General features: G+C 39.8%; 1 protein-coding gene across 1 annotated transcript in view; it reads left to right on the forward strand.

Moving 5' to 3' along the window:
- Positions 1-23,913, forward strand: part of LAMA4 (laminin, alpha 4) — a 226,313-nt gene that overhangs the window by 65,137 nt on the left and 137,263 nt on the right. The window contains exon 3 of the mRNA XM_006839983.1: positions 12,085-12,209. Within this exon, the coding sequence (XP_006840046.1) occupies positions 12,085-12,209 (125 nt within the window). The remainder of the gene's footprint in view (positions 1-12,084; positions 12,210-23,913) is intronic.

Genomic DNA, 23,913 nt, shown 5'->3' on the forward strand with positions numbered 1-23,913 from the left:
GGCAACCCTATGAGTCAGTGGCTATGAGTCAGAACTGACTCGACTGCATTTAATAACAAAGGAACTATGGGTGGATTTTATTTTCTTCTTTTCACTTTAAAATATATCAGCCCAAATTTTCTACAGCAGCTATTAATAATTTCATAATTAAAAAGATATTGATATTCAGATGAACTTCTATCCTATGCTAATCATAATGAAGAAAGAAAGTAATCCAATATATTGATTGCTAATGAATTTTTTATTAGTCTCAAGGCCTAATTAAAGCACTACTCAGGAAAGCAAGGGCGTGGCTCTGTGGGTGAATGCACTGGACTGCAAGTTGATTTGAACCACAGGTCAGTGGTTCAAGCTCACCAGCTGCTCCTTGGAAATCTTATACAGGGTCTTTATGGGTCCGAATAGGTAGGAGTGTGGGTTAATGTGCTGGACTGCAAAGTGTTTGAACCACATTTTAGCACTAAATCCTACCAATTCATCCTAGTAAGGAATCTCTCCTCTCCTACCAGCTCCCACTGCCATATGTTAGTTACATCCACAGCCTTCCTCCTCCAACCTCTGCCACAGCCTCCCACTTAGTCATCAGCCGTTCCTCCTCTAGTCTATCTTCCAAACTAAGCAGTAGAGATCTATTTTAAAGACACAGCTTGATCAAGGATGTCCCTTCTCTAAAATCTTCATGAGTTTCAAATCCAGTCACACTGAGCTTCTCATTGCCAACTAATCAGGCTCTTTACTTTGATACTCTGTACCTCAAATGGTGTTCCCCTCTTCTCTACCTGGAATTTCTTGCTTACACTTCAAGGTCTCCTTGGAAGCCAAGATGGCCAAACTTTGTCTTTCTCACACTTCTGACATATTATCAGGAGGGACCACTCACTGGAAAATGATATCGTATTTGGTAAAGTGGAGGGTCAGAGAAAAAGAGGAAGGCCCCCAACGAGATGGATTGGCAAAGTGGTAGCAGTGATGGGTTCAGGTGTAGCAATGTTTGTGAGGTTGTCCAAGGACCAGGCAGTGTTTCATTCTGTCGTGCATAGGGTCGGTATGAGTCGGTACCAACTCAGGGCACTAACAACAACTCAAGGTCTAGTTTAAATGTCATCACCTCTATGAAGTCTTCTCTAGCTTTCTCAGAAAGATCTGGAAGAAGCCTTTCCTTTCTCTTTGTCCCACAGTATGTTGTTGTTGTTGTTGATAGGTGCCATCGAGTCAGTGCTGACTCATAGCAACCTTATCACAGCAGAACAAAACACTGTCTGATCCTGGGCCAACCTCACTATCGTTGCCATGCTTGAGCCAACTGATGCTGCCCCTTGGCCAATCCATCTCACTGGGGGTCTTCCTCTTTTTCTCATACCCTCCACCTTACCAAACATGATATCCTTATACCTCAGTTATAGTATCTAGCATACTATTGTTACAGCAGTTTTAGATTCGTGGTCAAAGAAATTGAGGCCACTCGGCGAGGTGCAGAGTTTCAGATTATATTAAGCCGACTGACTCAGAGGAGCTAAAATGGAGGGCAACATGGGCTGATATGGGGTCAGATTCTGGGGAGGGGCCAGTCTGCATACCTGTTTAAGGGCAGGGGGAAAACTGGGGGGTAGGGGGTTGGTTGGTCCCATTTGATGACCTGATTACCATTTTAGCTTGCCTCCTGGGTGGGAGAGGGCAGTGAATGATTTTTACCTTTTCCTGTTCATTCCCCCCTTTGATGCCCCTTGGGACCTTTTTCTACGTAAGGAATGGTATTTTGGTATTGGTTTGGATTGTTGGTACCCCTTTCGATTGATTAGTACAGTTCCCATGGCCCTGAGTGCTGGTGAGAGAAGGCATGGACTGATTAAGTAAATTGCAAATAAAACAGGACCCCCTCCCCACGAGGGTCTTGAACCATGTAAAGGTGAAGAACTACCCTCCCCATAGGCTCTGTGAGTTCCACCTACTCCAGGTTTGCACAGGGACATGGGCAACTTTCTGCATTTTTACAAGGTCTTCTACAGCCTGGTTCTGGTCATCTATTTGTATGCAGCAATTAGCAAAATTAACCTTCTCACATTCCTCCCCTCCCTCCGCAGCCAGTAAGTAGTTTAGGGCTAATCTATTTTGAGAGATGGCATTTAGTATCTGGGTCTGTTGACACATAAGGTTAGAACCACCTCAGTTCCATTGGTTATAGATTCAGTTACCTAGGAAGGTGCCCTCTCTTTTATTGCAACTATAGAAGAGTAGTGTGGTTACTGTTTGGCCCACCTTGGTGGTGTGGGTGTATAGATTACACAGATTTCTCCCTTTTCCACACCCCAAAGTCTAATTAAAATGAGTCCCACAGCAGACATCCTCATGCTTCGGCTGTGTGTAGGTCAGCCAGCTCCCGGTTTGTGGCTGAAGCAGGGTGGGTTGTACGTCTCAATGTTACCTTATGAGGGTTGGTAGGGTCAGTTTCAGCTTCTCATGGAGACGAGGCTTTCTTCAGCCTGTTGTGGTGAATCCAGGTGGGGACTCCTACCTTGGCTGCTGGGCTTAAGATAATTTCTTGTTCCAGCCCTCAGAAACCTTTGCAGATGCTTCTGGATGCCCTCCCTAAAGGAAAAACAAGGAGGGACCATGCTGGGGACTGGCCTCGACATAGGAACTTGGTTCACGAGGAGGGGATACCTGGCAGCGATAGGGATAGTAAAAGAGACACAGAGACGCAAAGAGAGAGACAAAGAGACACCCTGAAACCAGAGTGGATGTCGGACTGGCATCAGGCAGATCCTGCTTTTCAAACATCTCAGCCAGGAAGGCCGTAATATCCTGCATAGTAAACATCTTGGCTAAACCGGCAGTATGGTTGCAATGCTAGACTGAGCCCCCTGCATGCTGTAACGCACACCTTGCCAGTCGTAATGCACCTGGATTCGTTCTGCGCCTCTGTTTTATTTAGGGGAGGAACCATACACAAAGCTTGGAGGGACTAAGATGAGTTACAGCTATCAATCTTACTTTTCCAGACATTCAGGCAGCTTTACATCATACTTCGCAGGTTCGAATCTCAGGACCGCAACTTGGTTTCTCAAGCTTAATTAACATACCGTTTAGCACCTAGCCTCAAATGGGGGGAAGAAAAGGAGGATTCCTATTGTGTCAGCTGCCCAGCCAAGGTTCTTCAGGAAAAGAGGCACCTGGGTGAATGGGCTGCACCTGGAAACACTTTAGAGCGGGCATTCCTATTGTCCTTGGAACAGAGACCAGGGAGCCACCCAATTTACTTTTAATGCATTCTCTGAGGGAAGAACTTTGCCTGTTTGGAATTTTACAATCTTGGCTTTTAGGCCTCGGCTTTAGAAGGTTTTTACATTTATCTGTGGATATTAAGGGCTCCATGTAAGCAATTAATAACTGAACACTAGGATGAAAAACAATTTGCTATAATTGCCAGGTGACTAGAGTCTGTTCCTCAGAACCTGCGGCCTGTATGGTCTGCAACACTTGGGCCCACAGGGCCTCAAACTCCTGACCAGGTCTGCACGGTCTGCAACAGGACCAAGTCTACATCATTTTAATTATAGTCACTGGGCATTGTCTGTCTGGCTATTTGCCTAATTTGGGTTTGTTAAGTGAATGAATAAACTGATTAATAAAATGACCAACTTAAATGCCTTTCATTTTCTGAGATATTTGGGTCACTCCCTTATTACAGTCAAATGTACCTATGCCTAGTACTGAGTAACTAGGAAATATTTTTTGTTGTTGTCAGTCTTTGACTCATGGCAACTGATGTACAAGGAGGAAAATGCTGCTCAGTCTTATGCCATCCACATGGTCAGTTGCAGATCAGACCATTTGTGATTCATAGGGTTTTTCACTGGCTGATTTTTTAAAGTAGATCACCAGGCCTTTCTTCCTGGTCTGTCTTAATCTGAAAGCTCTGTTGAAACCTGTTAAGCATCAAAACAACATGAGAGCCACCACTGACAGAGGTGCAGTAGCCGTGCCTAAGGTACGTTGACTGGAAATCACACCCAGGTCTCCCATGGAAGGTGAGAATTCTATTACTGAACCACCAAAGCCCCTGTAATAAGTAAATAGTGCTACCTATATCAGGGATTTAAGGAGCCCTACTAGTGTAGTGGGTTACAAGTTTGGCTGCAAACTACAAGATCAGCAGTTCAAATCCACCAGCCAATCCATGGGAGAAAGGTGAGACTTTTGGCTCCCGGGAAGACTAAAGCCTCAGAAACCCTCTACAGGGTCACTATAAGTCAGAACAGACCCCACAGCACACAACCACCAACACAATTGCCATGCCAGGGGTTTCTATGTAAAGTATTGCTTCTCGGAGTATAGTCCAGACCAGCAACATTGGAATACTTGAGAATTTATCAGAAATGCAGGCTATCAGTCCCAACCCCAGCCTCCAGAATCAGAATCTACGTTTTAACAAGATCCAGGTGATTCATGTGCACAATGAAGTCTGAAAAGCATTGGTCTAGACCAGGGGTGGGGAACCTTTTTTCTGCCAAAATTTGTAACATCATTCTCAGACCATACAAAATTATCAACTTACAAAACAGCTTGCTATATTTGGTCAAACATCTGATAAACACCCCTAATGTAAGCACACCATCTGCTCCTCGAAAACCCTATACAGGGTAGCTATGGGTCAGAATCAACTCAATAGCTTTTAACAACAACAGTATGATGGCTGGAACTGTGGTTGCCTTGGCAGGGCCAGACCAAATGATTTTGTGGGTTGTAAATAGTCCACAGGTTAGATGTCCCCCACCTTTGGTCTAGATCAAGTAGTGGTTTTCAAATGTTTGGTCTCAGGACTCCTCAATGCTCTTAAAAATGATTGGCAATACTGAAGAATTTTCATTTATGTGGGTCATGTCAATCGATATTTTCTTTAAACTATATTGATATTGATATTTAAACTAAGAAATATTTTATTCATTTAAAATAGCAATTAAAAATCCTTTGTATGGCATTGTGGGTTAATGTGCTGGACTGCTAAATCAGTTTGGTCCACAAGGTCAGCAGTTCAAACTCACCAGCCACTCCTCAGAAACCCTATACAGGTTTTATATTAAATAAACATAATTTTACAAATTAAAAATTACTGAATGTCTAGCTTAATAGAAGGCAACTGGATTCTTATATCTACTTTCTGTATTCAATCTGTAGTGACATGAACAGCAACCTCCTACTATTGTTTTGAGAATAGATTTGACCTCCCTGGACAAACTTTAAGAAACACTAATCTAGATAGACCATAGTTTTGGCTTAAAATGCTGATGAATCACAAGCAGACAGACCTGATCCTTTCAAGCCTTCTTCCTCCATTAAGCTGGAGCTGTGGCCAACAGGGAGACACAGCTGGAGTCCAATCGTTATTTCTCATACTTCTCTGCAAACAATTATCTAAATGCAGCTTTCTTAACCACCCATCACAGATTCAGAAGGCTTATTTCATTTTTAAGTGAGTCCAGTTTTATTTAAAAAGAAAAAAATGATTCCCCCAACAACATATTTATTGTTGTGGTTTTGTGTGTGTGTGTGTGTGTCGTTTCTGTTTTTTAAATGGCAAAGCAGTGAAGATTAAGGGACAGTTGCAATCTCATCTGTAGGGCTAGATGAGATCTACTTTAAATCCTCATAGGTAAAGGAATGCGACACAGAAACCTCAAGTGACTTGGTCACAGTCACTCAGCTAAAAAATTACAGAGCTGGTGGCCTTGTCTCCTTGTTTCTAACACTCTCTATATAATGATGTTCATTGATGTCGTCTAGGGAATACTGTAACAAATGCTTCAGAAGGTAGATAAGAAAAACCAATGTTTGCACTCTGAGTATTTAGAGATTGAATAAGATTTGGTAGCTTTGCCCTTGAGGCTAACTGCTTTCTAAGACTGCCACAGCTGAATTTGAGCCTGACAAGGAATCCAAATCCTTGTCATACCATGTTGTTGTTGTTGTTAAGTGCCTTCGAGTCGGAGCCGACCCATAGCGACCCTGTACAGGGTTTCCGAGGGTGTAAATCCTTACGGGAGTAGAAAGCCTCATCTTTCTCCCGCGGAGCGGCTGGTAGTTTCGAACCGCTGACCTTAAGGTTCGCAGCCCGATTCGTAACCACTACGCTACCAGAGCCATAAGGGGTCAAAATCAGAGATTAACTCATTTTTGCTTTTTAGTAGGTTTTTCTTGCCAAAGAATAGCCTAACATGTTACAACAGGATTGTTTTCTTCTGCACAGATGCATCTCATCTGTCCAACAAGGACTTAGACATATTTGGCCTCAGTCTACAACAATCTTGCCAAATTGTTTATGGCTTAGATTCATGGTAGGCAGAAAAGCTGGGCATGGCTCACTGGTTTACCTTGGGATGAAATACTACCACTAATTTCAATTTAGCTTTAGGTGCATGTTAATTTCTTTTACTTAAGACCATACACTAATTCAGTAATTCACTTTTCTTTTACCCCACCCCCTCAACAAATATTTCTGGAGACTGATTTAGCATAAGGCACAGTATTTAGGCTGTGAGAGAAATAATGTCTGCACATCACACTTTGTGTTTCAGAGGTTCACATTGATATGTCAATAGCCTGAGCAGGTTTCTAAATTCTGTTCTGATAACAGGGGCCAAAGGTTGTCCATACCTAATGACTAATCAAATGCTATAAAAGTACTTAATCAGGATAGCTTGTTGCTCCCTTAAAAAAAAATTATGGTAGCAAAATACATACAACAAAACATTTGATTTTCAATCATTTTTATGTGTATAATTCAATGACATTAATTTTGTTGTAGCTGTTAGGTGCTGTGGAGTAACCCTAGGCACAACAGAACAAAACACTTCTTGGTCCTGTGTCAACTTCACAATCATTGATGAACTTGAGCCAATTGCTGCCACTGTGCCAATCCATCTTGTTCAGGGTCTTCCTCTTAGCAAGCATGATGTCCTTCTTCAGGAACTGGTCACTCCTGATAATATGTCCAAAATATCAGAGGTGAAGTCTGGCCTTCCTGGCTTCCAACACAGATTGGCTTATACTTCTTCCAACACAGATTGGTTTGTTCTCCCAGCAGCACATAGTACTTTAAATATTCTCCTCGAACACTAGAACTCAAATATATCAATTCTTCTATGGTCTTCCTTATTCATTGTTCAATTTTCACATGCATATGAGGCTACTGAAAATACCATGAAATGAGACAGGCATACCTTAGTCCTCAAACTGGCATTTTAGAGACCTCTTTAAAGTGACATTGAACACTTTAAAGAGGTCTTGTGCAGCAGATTTGCCTAATGCAATACGTCTTTTAATTTCTTAACTACTGCTTCCAACAATGTTGATGGTTGATCCAAGCAAAATGAAGCCTTTGACAACTTCAGTCTTTTCACCATTTTCTTTATTTTGTTTATTGGTCCAGTGGTGAGTTTTGTTGTTGTTGTTGTTGTTGTTGTTTTCCATTGAGGTCCTACCCAGGCTGTGGTCTTTGATTTTCATCAGTATTTTAAACAAGTTGTATAATCTCCATATTGCAGGTTGTTAATGAGTCTTCCTCTAATCCTGATGCCACATTCTTCTTCATATAATCCATTTTCTCAGATTATTTGCTCAGCATACAGATTGAATAAGTACGGTGAAAGAATACAATGCTGGCACACACAGCTTTCCTCATTTTAAACCACCAGGTGTCCCCTTGCTCTGTTCAAACAACTGTCTCTTGTTCTATATAAGGTTCCTTATGTTCCGGAAAACTTACTCTCCACAATGTCTATAACTTGTCATGATCCACACAGTCGAAAGCCTTTGCATAGTCAGTAAAGCACAGGTAAACATCTTTCTGGTATTTCAGCCAAGATCCATCTGATATCAGCAATGATATCCCTCATTCCATGCCCTCATCCGAATCCAGCTTGAATCTCTGGCAATTCCCTGTCAATATACTGTTGCAACTGTTTTTTGAATTATCTTTAGCAAAATATTACTTGCATGAGATATTAATGATACTGTCTGATGATTTCCACATTCCATTGGGTCACCTCTCTTTGTAATAGGTACAAATAATGGATCTTTTCAAATCAGTTGACAAGGTAGCTGTCTTAAAATTTTCTTGGCATAGATGAGTGTGTGCCTTCTGTGCTGTATCAGTTTGTTGAAAGATTTCAATTTGAATTCCATCACTTTCCTGAGCTTTGTTCTTTGCATGTGCCTTCAGTGCATCTTGAACTTCTTCCATCAGTATCATTGGATCTTGATCATGTGCTACCTCTTGAAACATTGAGCATTTCTTTTGGGGACAGTGATTCTGTGTATTCCTTCTATCTTCGTTTGATACTTTCTGCATCATTCAATATTTTGCTTACAGAATCCTTCAATATTTCAAATAGAGGCTTGAATTTTTTCTTCAGTTTTTTTAATTTAAGAAATGCTGAGCATGTTTTTTCCCTTTTGGTTTTCTAACTCCAGATCTTTGCACATTTCATTACAAAACTTGACTTTGTCTTCTCGAACCACCCTTTGAAATTGTATTCATCCCTTTTACCTCCTCATTTCTTCCATTTGCTTTATCATCCGTATGCTTGAGAGCAAGTTTTAGAGTCTCTTCTGATATTCATTTTGGTCTTTTCCTTCTTTCTTGTCTTCTTAATGATCTTTTGCTTTCTTCCTGTGTGATGTTGTTGATGGCATCCCACAACTCTCCTGGTTTCCAGCCAGTGGTGTCTAATGCATCAAATCTGTTTTTCAGATGGTCTCTAAATTCAGGCCATAGTTTGGCCCTTGTGGACTTATTTAAATGTTCTTCAGCTTCAACCTGAACTTACATATGAGTAATTGATGGCCTATTCCATAGTATGCCCCTGGCCTTGTTTTGGCTGATTATATGGAGTTTTTCCATCATCTCTTTCCACAGATCTAGTCAGTTTGATTTCTGTGTATTCTATCTGTTGTTCATGTGTATAATCATCTTTTATGTTGTTTAAAAAAGGTATTGCTATGAAAAACTCATTGGTCTTGCAAAAATCCTTCATGTGATCGCCAGCATCATTTCTACTATCAAGGCCATATTTTCCAAAGACGGATCCTTCCTCTTTGTTTCCCACATTTGCATTCCAATCACCAGTAATTATCAATACATCTTGATTGCATTCTTAATCAATTTCAGACTGAAGAAGTTGGTAGAAGTCTTCAATTTCATCATCATTGGCTTTAATGATTGGTGCGTAAATTTGAATAGTGGTTGCATTAATTGGTCGTCCTTGTAGACATATGGATATTATCTTGTCACAGACATGATACTTAAAGATAGATCTTGAAATATTATTTTTGATTATAAATGTGACTTCAATTGGTCGTTCCTGGCATAGTAAACCATGTAATTGTCAGATTCAAAAGGGCCAATACCAGTCCATTTCAGTTTACTAATGCTTAGGATATTAATGTTTATGTATTCCATTTGATTTTTGGAACTTCCAATTTTCCTAGATTAATATTTTATATATTACATGTTCTTATTGTTAATGATGTTTACAGCTGTTTCTCTGAATCAGCAGTTGAAGGTCCAGAAAGCTTTACTCCATTCGTGTCATCACAATCCACTCTACTTGGGGGAGACAATTCTTTTCCAGTCATATTTTGAGTACCTTCCAACCTGAGGGGCTCATCTTCCAGGACTACATCTGACAATATTATGGTGCTCTTCATCATTTTTCAATATTTAATATTCTGGTGCTATCTATTATAAGGTTTTCAGTGGCTAAATATTCGGAAGTAGTCCATCTCTCCTTCTTCCAATTCTGTCTTAGTCTGGAAGCTTAGCTGAAACCTGTCCACCATGGGTAACCCTATTGATATTTAAAGTACCAGTGGCATCGCTTCCAGAATCGCAGCAAAACCCAAGTCACCACAGTATGACAAACTGACAGATGAGTGTTGGAATGGCATAATTACATGCACCATATTGGAAAACATCACCACTACCATTTCCAAACTGATTTTGTTTTATCACCCTTAACTGAAACTCAGTACCCCTTAAGCACTAACCCTTCATTTTCCCCTCCAATCCATCCCTGTCTGGTACTTATTAATAAGCTTTGGTCTGTAGGCCTTTGTCTACTCTGATTATAACATGTAAGCAGAGTCCTAAACTATTCGTCCTTTTGTGCCTGACTTATTCCATGCAGCATGATATTCAACCACAGTTTAGAATAGCATTCTATTATATGTATATACCACATTGTAATGGTCTATACATCTGTTGATAGATGTTTGCTTTGTTTTTACCTGTTCTTTTGTGAATAATGCTATAATAAATATTATCTGTTTGAGTCCCTACTTTCAATTCCTTTGGGTATACACCTAGGAGCAGAATTGTTGGATCATATGGTAATTCTCTGTTTAACTTTTTGAGGAGCTATCATACTGTTCTGCATAGCAACTGTACCATTTTACAATCCCACAACAATGGATAAAGGTGATTTCTCCCTTTGAATCATATGTTGAACTTCATTTAAAGCTCAAATTTTCACTAAGATAGTCTGACGTTTTCTAATGCAGTCATTTTATGATTGTGCTTTGGGAAAGAAACCGTTTCTCCAACAACTTTGGAAAAGCAGTATAGCATGAGAATTAACAGCAGCCCTGCTGGAGATAGACTGCCTAAGTTTGAATATCACTTTTGCCATTTACTAACTGTATGATTCTGGGCAATTTACTTAACATCTGTGTGCCTTTGTCTCTTTTTGTGTATAATGACAAAAATTAATAACCTACTTCAGGCTTGTTTTGAGAATTAAATTAGTTAACCAATATATTTAGAATGTAGAGGATCACTATTATTTTATTCTGAACCCCAAAATAAAATATAAAGACAAAATAAAAAGCTGTGATTTCTACCCAGTAAGGCCCCATCTTGTCTTTTGCAAGGTAGCTTCATAGAACACAGAAAAGACGTTGTTCTGTTGAAGATCCTGTGTATAGACGTTACTAAGGGAATTAATTACTCAAATAAGAGGATTTTTGGAGATGGAATTCTAACAGCCTAATATTTCACTAAAAAAAACCATTTCGTTGTAATACTGCCATTAAATGAAAATATCATTGTGCCTGGTGTGGTACTGTAGGATAAACACTTGACTACTAAACTCAAGGTCCACAGTTCAAACCTGTTAGCTGCTACTAGGAAACCCAATACAGAGTTGCTGTGAGTCAGAACTGATTTGATGGCACTTAACAACAACAACAATGGCGTTATCTTGCATTATCCAGTTGGCGAAAAATGTTAGTGTTCTAGCTTATGTAATGCAAGTTATAAGTTAATTCATTTGTTTACAAACAGTTACAGAGTGCTGAAAACCTTGTGTTGGGGAGGGTAGCAGAGGCTGGCCACAGGTGCTGATAGTGCAGTGTGGGAGAGTGGAAGAAGCACCAGTGAGGGAGCACAGGGAGAACTTTCTGGAGGCTTGAGGCCTAGTGCTGATCTGGAATGATGGTAAGGCTTTCCAGACAGTAGGATCAGCCTGTTTTGTACTTTTATTCTTATCCAACTCATAGCAAATGCAAAAATTATGCTAATAAACCTTACTATTTCTGTGTGTCACTATCCAAAATGCCAGGCCATTATCAAAATGCTTTTCATCTACCTTCCATTTTTGCTTCTGTCTGTGACATTTTGTTCTTTCAAACCCTTAAATCCATGTGGTTCACGGATAAACACTTGACCTGTGGAGATCACAACTGGTTTTGTTTTTTTCTTATTACATGTTCATTTCAAGTCAGTAAACTGATGCTTCTGGAACATCCAGAGTTTGAACATTATCATTCTGAACTGAAATGAGGACTAGATGAGTAGTCTCCTATGCACAAACTCTAAAGAGAGTCCCCAGGCTGGCAGCGCACACTGCAGTCCAGGGTAAATTCATCCACCACTTGCCCACACTCTGTAGCCCTGACTGAGGTACCCCTGGCTCCTCTGAGCTGACTTGATGCACACCATCTGTTCTCCCAGGCCTGCTTGAAGTTCCCGGATTTATTATCTATAAATTTTCTTATGTTTCTTCATTGTTTCTATCTTTTGTCTTATAGAACTGCCTGAGAAACACAACAGGAGAGCACTGTGAAAAGTGTCTGGATGGTTATATTGGAGATTCCATCAGGGGAGCACCCCAATTCTGCCAGCCATGCCCCTGCCCCCTGCCCTACCTGGCCAAGTAAGTTCTGGAGAAAGGTGGTCTATCTAGACTCTTCTATTGCTTAGCACAACTTTTTTTTTTTTTACCTATCCACGGTTCTAAGATTTTTTTTTTTGTACTTTCAAAACTGAAGATCTCAAGTTGAAATAGCAACATTCTCCAGCATCAATACACTTTTGGGGAGGTCTGGTAGTATAGTGGTTATGAGTCCAGCTGCTAATCTCGAGGTCAGCAGTTCAAAACTACCAGTGGTTCCACAGGAGAAAGATGAGGCTTTCTGCTCCCGTAAAGTTTTACAGCTTTGGAAACCCTATACAGAGACACTATGAGTCAGAACCAACTCCACGGCACATAACCACCATAACCAAGCTTTTGCTGTATAGGTGATAAGTCCACTCCTAGTATATTGGGGTGCATCATAAGATCAGTGAAGGCACCCAAGTTTTATAAGTGAGGTTAATTTCATCTTTTATGTGCTATCCCAAGACCACAACTGATAATGCCAGCAAAATCAAAAACACAAACTCAATCCTGTTGAATCAATTTCAACTCACAGTAACACAACAGCACAGGGCAGAAGTGTCACAGAAGGCTTCCGTGATGGTAAATCTTTCAGGAAGCAGAGTGACATATCTTTCATCATGGAGCAGATGATGTGTTTGAACTGTTGACCTTTCCGTTAGCAGACAAGCACTGTAACCACTGTACCACCAGGTTTCTTTGAAATGCCAACAGACTTTTTATAATGCATTTTTTTTTTTTTTTTTTTTAGTAATGTTGTTTGTTTTGATTCTCACAGAGTAGGCATTTCCCTGTATACGGAAGCCAAATAGGCTTGTCAGTCAGAATCTGAGCACAGATCAACGCAATTCATGTTTTAGAATAAGTAGGTCATAGAAGATTTCCAGGGAACCTAATTCTCACTCCTGACTGTATTTTGACTTGAGTTAGAAGTTAAAGAGACTAGATAACATCTTAACAGAAACAGTGGAATTCATGCAAGCACATAACATGTACAAACTTATATCATCAAGGTTTGCAAGAAAGGCATGGTTGACCATTTATGTACTTACAAATGACAAATTTAGAAAGAAAGTGGTGTCATGAAAAAGTAGAGTCCCTGAGCTGTGCCAACAGTTAACAAATGACTGTTAACCAAACTGTTAAACGTTCAAGTCCACCCAGAGGCACCTCAAAGAAAGGCCTGGCTACCTATTTCCTAAAAATCCATCTTTGAAAAGTTCTACTATGGAGCACAGTTCTGCTCTGACACACATGGGGTCTCTGTGAGATGAAATGGACTTGGAAAAAATGGGTTTTGTTTTGTTTTGTTTTGTTTTGTGGTGTTTTGTTTTGTTTTAGTGGAAAAAGAAATGGACCTAGACTCAATACCAGCTTTGTCACATAACAGCTGTGTGGTCTCACACAAGTTACTTTTTCTGTGCGTTTCATTTCTCATGGAATTTAGAGTCAGGGACACCAGATTCAGATGTTGGCTTCGTTCCTTGAGTCCTTTATCTGTTCTTAATCTCAGCTTTGTCCTTTGGTGTGAGGCTCTGCCTTGTATAGTTGTAAGCAGGGGGCTAAGATATTATGTGTGGAGCACTCAGATTGTTGCCTTGCAAATTACAAGGTGTTTGGTAGATACTGACTTTATTGAATATACACATTCTATTTTTTATAATGCATATTTTGCTTATTCTGTGCCGGACACTGTTCTAAGTACTTAGATATAATATTTGTATTGTTGGTAGATACGGTACACATCAAATCAAATAACATATAAAATTATAAGGTAATACCTCTATCTCAAACACATATGTATACATTCATAAAGAGAAAAGAGAGAGAATAGACAGCAACCAGATTTTTCCCAGTTCTTCTTGATTGAAAACCAGTACCAAATATAATTTTATCTAATAGTTTGTGATGTATTCAAATCCTCTGATGAATTCAAGAATGTGGACATTGAACAGCACATGTTTCTTCAGAGCAATTGAACTGCCTCGGCACTTCCTTTGTGATTTTTCAGGTCTGATAATATTGATAGTGTATGTAAAATGGATCAGAGAGAGTAGACAACTCAAACATTACATTAAATGTCCTGTTGTTTTCACTCGTGTGGCCTGATTTGTGAGCTCACTTTGCCATATCTAGGACCATTCTTTAATTGTTCATTAATATTCTGCGTTCAAATATTAGATTTAGGCACAGCTGAAGAGATGTTTAGCATGTCACTTGTTTGCCATGGGATAGTTACTTTATTAAGTATATTTATATTTTGCTAAATATATATTTTAAAGTGTCAGACTATTTTAGTAATAATTTGTTTATCAAAAATTCAGTACCTGGCTTCCTAATAACAAGTTTCCCTCATTCTTCCACATACATGAAGATGAAAAGCACCATCTACTCAGGGAAGGTTTATACGCTTTGAGCTGTAGACAGTTTCTTTAGATAGTAGCAGATGAATTAGAAAGGCAATCTAGCTGGTTCCTCCTAATTATACAACTGTGTTGCCCTACTACCCTTCAGTTGTCTGTCAGTGTGTCATACTGTGGTGGCACGTGTGTTGCTGTGATGCTGGGAGCTATGTCATGGGTATTTTAAATACCATCAGGGTCACCAGTGGCAGACAGCTTTCAGCAGCACTTCCAGACTAAGATAGAGTAAGAAGGAAAGGCAAACACTTCAGAATGTTTAGCCCCTGAAAACCTTATAAATAGTGGTGAAACATTATCTGACATAGTGTCAGGAGAAGATAAGCCCCTTTAAGTTAGAATCATTTAAAATACAACTGGGGGAAAGCTCTCTCCTCAAAGTAGAGATAGCTTTAAGGGCATGGGTAGAGCAAAGTTTGAGGGACATCGTTTGCTGATATGACACAACTCGAACAGAGAAGAAACAGCTACAAGCATCCATTAATAATCAGAATGTGGGAAGCACGTAGTATAAACCTAGTAAAACTGGAAGCCATCAAAAGTGAAACAAAACACATAAACAATTATTTAAATGCATTACTGAGCTGAAATGGACAGATATCAGCCATTTAAAATTGGGCATTGATATGATGTACTCTGCCAGGAACAACAAATTGAAGAGGAATGGTATAATATTCATCCTCAAAAAGAACATCTCAAGATCTGTGCTGAAATATAATGCTATCTGTGGCAGGATAATATCCATATTCCTACAAGGAAGAACAGTTAATATAATTATTATTGAAATATACACACCAACCACTAAAGCCAATAATGATGAAACTGAAGAATTCTACCAGCATCTTCAGTCTAAAATTGATCAAACATACAATCAAAATGCATTGATAATTGCTGATGATGCAATGCAAAAGTTGGGAAGAAAGAGGAAGGACCAGTAGTTAGAAAATATGGTCATGGTGACAGAAATGATGCTGGAGATCACATGATAGAATTTTGCAAGATCAATGATTTCTTCATTGCAAATACCTTTGTTAAACAACATAAAAGGCAACTATATACATGGGCCTCACCAGGCAGAATACACAGAAATCAAATTGATTGCATCTGTGAGGAAAGGCAATGGAGAAACACAATATTGACAGACAAAACAATGCCAGGGGCCAACTGTGCTCAGATGCAAATTCAGGCTGAAGCTGAAGAAAATAATTAAATTAAGTCCAAGAGAGTCAAAATATGACCTTGAGTAAATCGTCACCAGTGGACCAATAAACAACATTCTTATCAACAGAGAAAAGATTGAAGTTGTCAAGGACTTCATTCTTCTTGGATCAACGATCAACACTCAACGGAAGCAGCAGGCAAGAAATCAAACAACATATTACATTAGGCAAATCTGCTGCACGAGACCTTTTTAAAGTGTTTGTTGAAAAACAAAGATGTCAGCTTGAGGACTAAGGTGCACCTGACCCAAGCCATGGTATTTTCATATGCATGTGAAAGCTGGACAGTGAATAAGGAAGACAATAGAAGAATTGATGCTTTTGAGTTATGGTGTTGGAGGAGAATATTGAAAATGCCATGGGCTACCAAAAGAACCAACAGCTCTGTGTTGGAAGAAGAGCAGCCAGAGTGCTCCCTGAAGGCCAAAATGGCCAAACTTTGTCTCTCATACTTCAGACATATTGTCAGGAGGGACCAGTCTCTGGAGAAGGATATCATGTTTGGTAAGGTGGAGGTCAGAGAAAAGGAGGAAGACCCCCAATGAGATGGATTGGCCAAGTGGCAGTAGTGAGGTTGGCCCAGGATTGGGCAGTGTTTCGTTCTGCTATGCATAAAGTTGCCATGAGTCGGTACCGATTCGATGGCACCTAACAACAACAGCAACAACATATCCCACCTGAATTTAGAGACCATCTCAAGAACAGATTTGATGCATTAGACACTAATGACCAAGTAACAAGTGTTGTGGGATGACGTAAAGAACATCATACATGAAGAAAGCAAACAATTGTTACAAAGACAGGAGAAAAAGGAAAGACCAAAGTGGATGACAGAAGAAACTCTGAAACTTGCTCTTGAAGCAGAGAAGCTAAAATGGCTGGAAGAAATGATGAAATAAAAGAGTTGAACAGAAAATGTCAAAGAGCAGCTTGAGAAGACAAAGTAAAGTATTAAAATGAAAAGTGCCAAGACCTAGAGTTAGAAAAACAAAATGAAGAACACATTCAGCATTTTTCAAGTTGAAAGAACTGAAGAAAGTAGTTTGGATTGCAATAATGAAGGATTCTATGATCAAAGTATTAAATGATGCAGGAAGTATCAAAAGAAGATGAAAGATACTGACTTGACGGCCCTTAAACAACAAAATCATATATTGTTATAAGGAGACCTGGTTATGTAGTGAGATCAGTATTGGACTGCTAATAGAAGGCTCAAACTTACCAGCTATTCCCAAGAAAAAAGATGAAACTATCCAATAGAATTGGATTTGGCTTATGTTATTATGAAAATATTTTCTGGATAACTTGTTACATTAAAAAAATAAGTGTATACAAGGGGGGAAAAATTCTTTGTTGATTACCTGGGTGTAGGGGGTGGGACAAGGGGAGGGAGGAGAAGGGAGAGCATAAGGTAGGGAATAGACACAAGATAGTTTGGGTGCTTGGGGTGGGGGAGCAATACACTAGGAGGGGGAGGGGAATAGAAGAACAAGGTAGATGGGAGAACAGTTAGGCAAGTTTGCATGGGCTAAGTGGGATAGAGGTGTATGCTCAACCTTGGAACATCAGGGCTCTGGGATACAGAGATTGAGGCATGGTTTGAATGGGTAAAAGAGGGGAAATAATGTTAAGATGCTTGGCTCTCTTTTGAATTTTGGTTTTCTTTGCCTACTACTATAAAATAGACACTTGAAGGGGAGAGAAAGAAATAGCCAGAAACATCACCATAGAAAGCTTGTTAAGTCCATCTTCTGCCTATAACTGATTGGAATACCTAAAATGGGGCTACAATTTGCCCAGTGAGGGAGGCTTCCTGCAAAGCCTTTGCATTGCAAAAGACCATAGGCGGATTCCAGATACCCAAGCAGAATTTTCTGAGGTGGGAAATTTCCACTTAAAAAGACAAGCAAGCTGGCCAAGATTGCTAGAAGAACAGAAGATACTTCTTCAAAGAAAACCCAGCAGGAAAAATCAAAAATAAAAATGGCAGTCCGATGGACTACTATACAAACAAGCAAGTTACTCACCCAGGAGCCATCAGGGAAATCAGTTGGGTCCCCTCAGGACAAACCCCCTTCCTGAGGGGACCCAACTGGGGACGTTGGTCTACCAGTAAGGGAAAGTGGGGGGGGAAACAGCAATGAAGTTGTGAGTTAAGTCCGACCACATTCAACAGATTCCTGTCCACCTGGGTTGAGACCTAGTTGGCTAGTAGTATGGCAAGACCTGGGGACTCCTGGACACATGCCACAGAGGACTAGAGGGAAAAGTGAAGCATCCAGCTGATAAGAAGTGAGGGAAGATGCACAAGAACACTCATACTTGGAGAAAACACCCATTTGACCTGACTTCAATGATTGGATGATCAGAACTTGACTAGAGGAGGTAAAAAAGACTAATCCACTACAACTTGATGAACTTCACCTATACTTGTAGATATAGTAGCTCAAAAGAGGGAATAAATATTTACAGCACGGATCATTCCCAACCCCTTGGTGCACAGGGTTGACAGGACATTGACTACCCAAAATGGGGGGACTACAAAGGCATGAAGTGACTGGCTTATAAGCTTTCAAGAGGGAATCTATTTTCAGGAACCTAGACTCTCCACTGAGTGGTTTCCAACCTGTCTGGATGGGGCTGGCGAAAGGAGATGGGAATAAGACTCTTGCAGTTCAGTAGTGAATAATTGCTATCAGGACTGATAATGAGTATTGTAAATATAAAGGTAGACGTTTTGTAACAAAAAGAAGGGAGTGGATGATCTTGCAGTTCAGGAGTGGAGGACCCTGAGACCATCAAGGCAGAAGAGCAGAATGTGGGACCCTATCCAGAGAAGCAGTGACACCAGAGATGGAGGCAGAGATGATGTGGAGAGTGGAGCGGCTGGGGACCCTGGGCTCAGAAAGGGAGAGAGGCTATGTGCTAACAGCTGGGGTAGGCTTGCTGGGTGTGCCCTTTGGTTGTTTAAATGGTTATATATTCTTGAGTGCTTCAGGGTACATACAAAACAAAACAAAACAAAACAAAACAAAAAAACAGAAGGAATGGAAGCAAATGCTGTTGAATACTGATGCATAAAGGAGATTGTAATCATTGCAATGAAACGAAATACGATAGGATGAATGTAAAGCCAATGTTTTCCCATGTAAACTGTCACCCAAATCATAATAAAAAATTTTTAAAAAGTAAGTGTAAACTCCATGCTATCTTTTGTAAAACAGAGTAGAAGAAATAAACACAAAGCCACTGCCCCCAAAATAATTGGCTGATGCTCAACCATTTCAAGACGCAGCATGTGATGAAGAACTGATGGTAATGAAGAAATCCAAGCTGCTCTGAAAACATTGGTGAAAAACAAGTCTCCAGGAATTGATGGAATACAAACTGAAACATTCAACAAACTGATTCAACACTGGAGGCGTTCACTCATCTATACCAAGAAATTTGGAAGACAGCTACTTGATAAACCAATTGGCAGAAATCCATATTTGTGCCCATTCCAAATAAAGGTGACACAGCAGAACGTGGAAATCATTGAACAATATCATTAGTGTCACATGCAAGTGACACTTTGCTGAATAGAATTCAAAAACAGTTGCAACGGTTCATCAACAAGGAGCTGTCAGAAATTCAAGATGAATTCAGAAGAGGACATGAAACTCTGATATCAATGTTGATATCAGATGGATCTTGGTTAAAACTGAAAATACCAGAAAGACATTTACTTGTGTTTAATTGACTATGCAAAGATATTCTACTGTGTGAATCATAACAAACTTTGGATACCATTATGAAAAATGGAAATTCCAAAGCATTTCATTGTGCTCATGAGGAACCTGTACATAGAACAAGAAGCAGTTATTAGAAGAGAACAGTGGGATATTGAATGGTTTAAAATCAGGAAAGGTGCACACCAGGGATGCATCCTTTTATCATACTTACTCAATCTGTGTTGTTGTCGTTGTTAAGTACCGTGGTGTCAGTTCCGACTCATAGTGACCCTACACAGGGTTTCCGAGGCTTCAAATCTTTAAGGGAGCAGAACGCCTTATCTTTCTCCCGCAGAACAGCTGGTAGTTTTGAACTGCTGACCTTGAGGTTTGCAGCCCGATTCATAACCACTACACTAATGTTGATCAAAGAATCGGAGATGAATTATATGAAAAAGAACATGGCATCAGTTTTGGAGGAAGACTCATTAACAACCCGCAATATATAGATGATGTACCTTGCTTGCTGGAAGTGAAGAGGTCTTGAAATATTTACTATAAAAAAATCAAAGACTAGTCATTAGTGTGGCTTGCTCCTCAACGTAAACGAAGTGAAAATCCCCATAATTGGACCAGTAAATAACATCATGATAAACACAGAAAGATGGAAGTTGTCAAAGACTTCATTTTGCTGGAATCTGCAATCAATGCTTATAGAAGCAGCAGTAAAGAAATCAAAAGATATATCACATTGAACAAATCTGCTACAAAAGACCTTTAATGTGTTAAAGAACAGAGTCACTTTGAGGACTAGGTTGCATCTGACCCAAGCCATGGTATTGTCAATCACCTCATATGCATGTGAAAGTTGGGCAGTAAATAAGGAAGACTAGATGATGCATTTGATTTGTGGTGTTGGCAAAGAATATTGAAAGTGCCATGGATTGCCAGAACAAACAAATCTGCCTTGAAAGAAATATAGTCAGAATACTCCCTAGAAATGAGGGTGACAAGACTTCATCTCTTGTGCTTTGGCAGATGTCAGAAGAGACCCTGGAGAAATTGAAGTTGTCAAAAACTTCATTTTTCTTGGATCTATAAGTGGGGTCATGCTGGGAAAAGTAGACATCAGTGAAAAAATACAAGACCCTCAATGAGATGGATAGACAAAGTGGCAACAATAATGGTTTCAAACATAACATTTGTGAGGACTGGGCAGTGTTTTGTCCTGTTATGCATAGGATCACTATGAGTCAGAACAACTCAACAGCACCTAACAACTAACAATTGCCCCATTATTGCTATTTTTGCCCCATTAACAAGACTTTCTTAACTAGATTATGTGACATTACAGTCTTGAGATATGAGACTTTTGGACTCTCATTCCCTGTGCCCTGAGAAATCTTATCTATACTCAATCAACAAATATTTGTTGAGCACTTACTATGTGCCAATCTCATACTAGTCACTGGTGACACAGCAGTGAATAAACGGTCAAAAGTCTGCCTTCATCAAACTAGCAATGGATTTTGAAGCTCCTAGAATAGATTAAGGAGTCCTGGTGTAATGCTGTGGCTTAAGGCACTGGACTGCAACGTTGGTTTGAACCACAAGGTCAGTGGTTCAAGTTCACCAGCCACTCCTCGGAAGCCCTATACAGGGTACCTATAAGTTGGAACTTAACAACAACAACAACAAGAATAGATTTAAGGTGTCCTGATGACTCTGTGGATCAGGCACTGGGCTGCTAACTGAAAATTGAGGGAGAAAGATGAGACTGTCTGCTCCAGGAAAGTTTCACAGTCTTGGAAACCCTGTACAAGTCGTGATGAATTGGAATCAATCCGACAGTGGGGTGTTTTGTTTTGTTTTGTTTTTTGGTGTGTTATTTTAGAGCACAATAACTATTGAGCTAGTTTATCCAGCATTGCAGTTGAGCAAGAACTCTTCTGATGGTTAATAAAGCCGAAACTTACCACATGGGAAATGAGCCTGTCCTGAAGGAGGACCCAGTTTTTACAAGCATCAGGGGCCACTGTTTCTGCCCATGTGCTTGCATGAGTGAATCCCGTTCAGAGATTGAGAGGCTGACTGATTTCAGGAATGCACTGGTAATTAGGTCCCTATTCACAGATGCAAAAACTGAAGTCTCTGCAGTGCATAATGGAGGTTGGAAAACCTGCTGAAAATTATACCAAAACCCAAAAAGGTGTTACATAGGATTAAAACAATATTACGTGGAAAGGTGTTAGTAAGGTTGTGGAATAACCTACTATTTTCTCTGTAATGACAATAGATCTGCTTCTCTTGGGGGGAAAAGCTTGCTATAAAATATTTTTTTTTAAAGAGAGAGAGGTTAGTTTTTGTTCATAGATCAAGATGACTTTGCCTAATTCCTGTACAATTTCTAGCCTTTGATCTGGTGTTATCGATTTAGCTAACTAATCTCAAATACTAATCAAATATTTTATCAAAAATGAAGTAACCTATTGCCTTTCTGTTGTTGCTGTTCCATGCCTCTTGCTACTTATCAGAAGATATATATTGTTACTTTTTATAGAAATTAAAGTGCAGCAATGGGTTCAAATGTAAACACAATTGTGAGGCTGGCACAGGACAGGGCAATATTATCCTTCTGTTGTGTATAGAGTTGCTATGAGTCGGAATCAACTCTACGGCACCTATCAACAACAACAGAAGTTTTGTTTAGAACCCAGAAAGGCCCATATTAAGGAATCTGACATCCACTTTGAAAGCTCCTCTAGTTGAGTCTACAGACCAAGGATCTAGGTTTCTGAATTTCCTTTTACAATGGCCCTGTCAGAAAACAAAGTAAATGGTGTATTAGAGAGTTAATCAAACAAAGTGCTGAGTAGATTTCTTCTTAAATTTCCTAAAGGTTTTCAGTCAACAGAAGGCTCCCTTCCATTTGGAGGGGGCACCACGGAGATTTGAGTGGGCTGAGAGAAACACAATGTTTTCATTTCCTTACCCAAGCCCAGAAAAAAGATAAGAAAAACATAAACCATCAATGTTGATGAAAAACAAGACACCACTCAATGGTGCTTCTGCGGCTCAGGCCACTGATACCACTGGCCACACACTTGTTCTCAGGGATTATTCGCATGGGGTTTATTTATTTAGTTTGGGGTTGGCCAGACGTCCTCCATGCCTTACAGTAGCTGTGGTGATCTCTCCCATTAAGGGAAATGTCATCTGTTTGAAACAGCAGGACATCAGCTCAAGGCAGAGGACTCCAGACACAAGCAGATGTTTCGACCCTTCAAGCCGTGGGCGGGCTGCTGGGTAGAACACCTTCAAAGAGAAGATGCAAGGGGAACTGTTCATGTTCTGGACTCTGAAACTGACAGTGTTTCTTTAAGCAGGCTAAGACATAAAAAACAAGCAAAATAAAGGGTAAATGGCCAAAGAAATGTAATTTTGCTGAAATGTTCTCCCAACTGTTAGAAAAAATAAATTGTGAGTATTGCCTTTCACTGAGAAGCACGTATCATTTTCTGGCTGATTTTATAAATGTCCTTGAACAAAGCAAATATATCCATTTGCTTTCCTCCAAAGACCACTTGTGTAGAATCGCTGATACTTGTAGGAATATGAGAGCAGCTTGGTCACACTCCAATGACTATACAGTCCCTAAGCCAAAGCTAATGTAAAAGTCTTTACAAATGTTCACATTCTCCTATATAGGATGAGTTTGTATGTCAATGTAGACTTTTCTTAACGTGTTGTTGTTGTTGCTAAGTGATATAGGCAGCGATGCTCCACTTTTACTGCCTGGGTCCTAATTTTTACTACCTGACAAGAAAAAGCAAAGTCAAGAGGCGGGATCCTTTGTTTATAGACCCTATTTCTTGCTTGAGTACTTGCTTTGTGACTGATCAACTTAGCCAATTTCTGCATCCTTTATTCCCAATCTTTAAGGTTCTCGTGGAAGATATTAAGAATCTATGGAGATTGCATAGTGCAGTTTAGGGTGGAAGAGATCTAGAGCAGAAATAAAAACGGGGGGTATACAGGTGTATACAGTCAGCTTGGAAATGTATACTCACAAAGTAGTGAGGTTAAGAGGGAATTCCATTATACAGCTAAAATTACATGTAAGTTTTTACTTCTGGCTTTGAAATATGTGCTTTAAACTTATATATATATATATATATGAATGTGTATGTATATGTATATATATTTATATATAAAGGAGCTCTGGTAGCATAGTGGTTACGAATCGGGCTGTGAATTGCAAAGGTAAGCAGTTCGAAACTACCAGCAGTTCCGTGGGAGAAAGATGAGGCATTCTGCTCCCGTAAAGATTTACAGCCTCGGAAACCCT

The sequence above is a fragment of the Chrysochloris asiatica genome, unplaced genomic scaffold, assembly GCF_000296735.1.
Source record: "Chrysochloris asiatica unplaced genomic scaffold, ChrAsi1.0 scaffold00027, whole genome shotgun sequence".
Lineage (NCBI taxonomy): Eukaryota > Metazoa > Chordata > Mammalia > Afrosoricida > Chrysochloridae > Chrysochloris > Chrysochloris asiatica.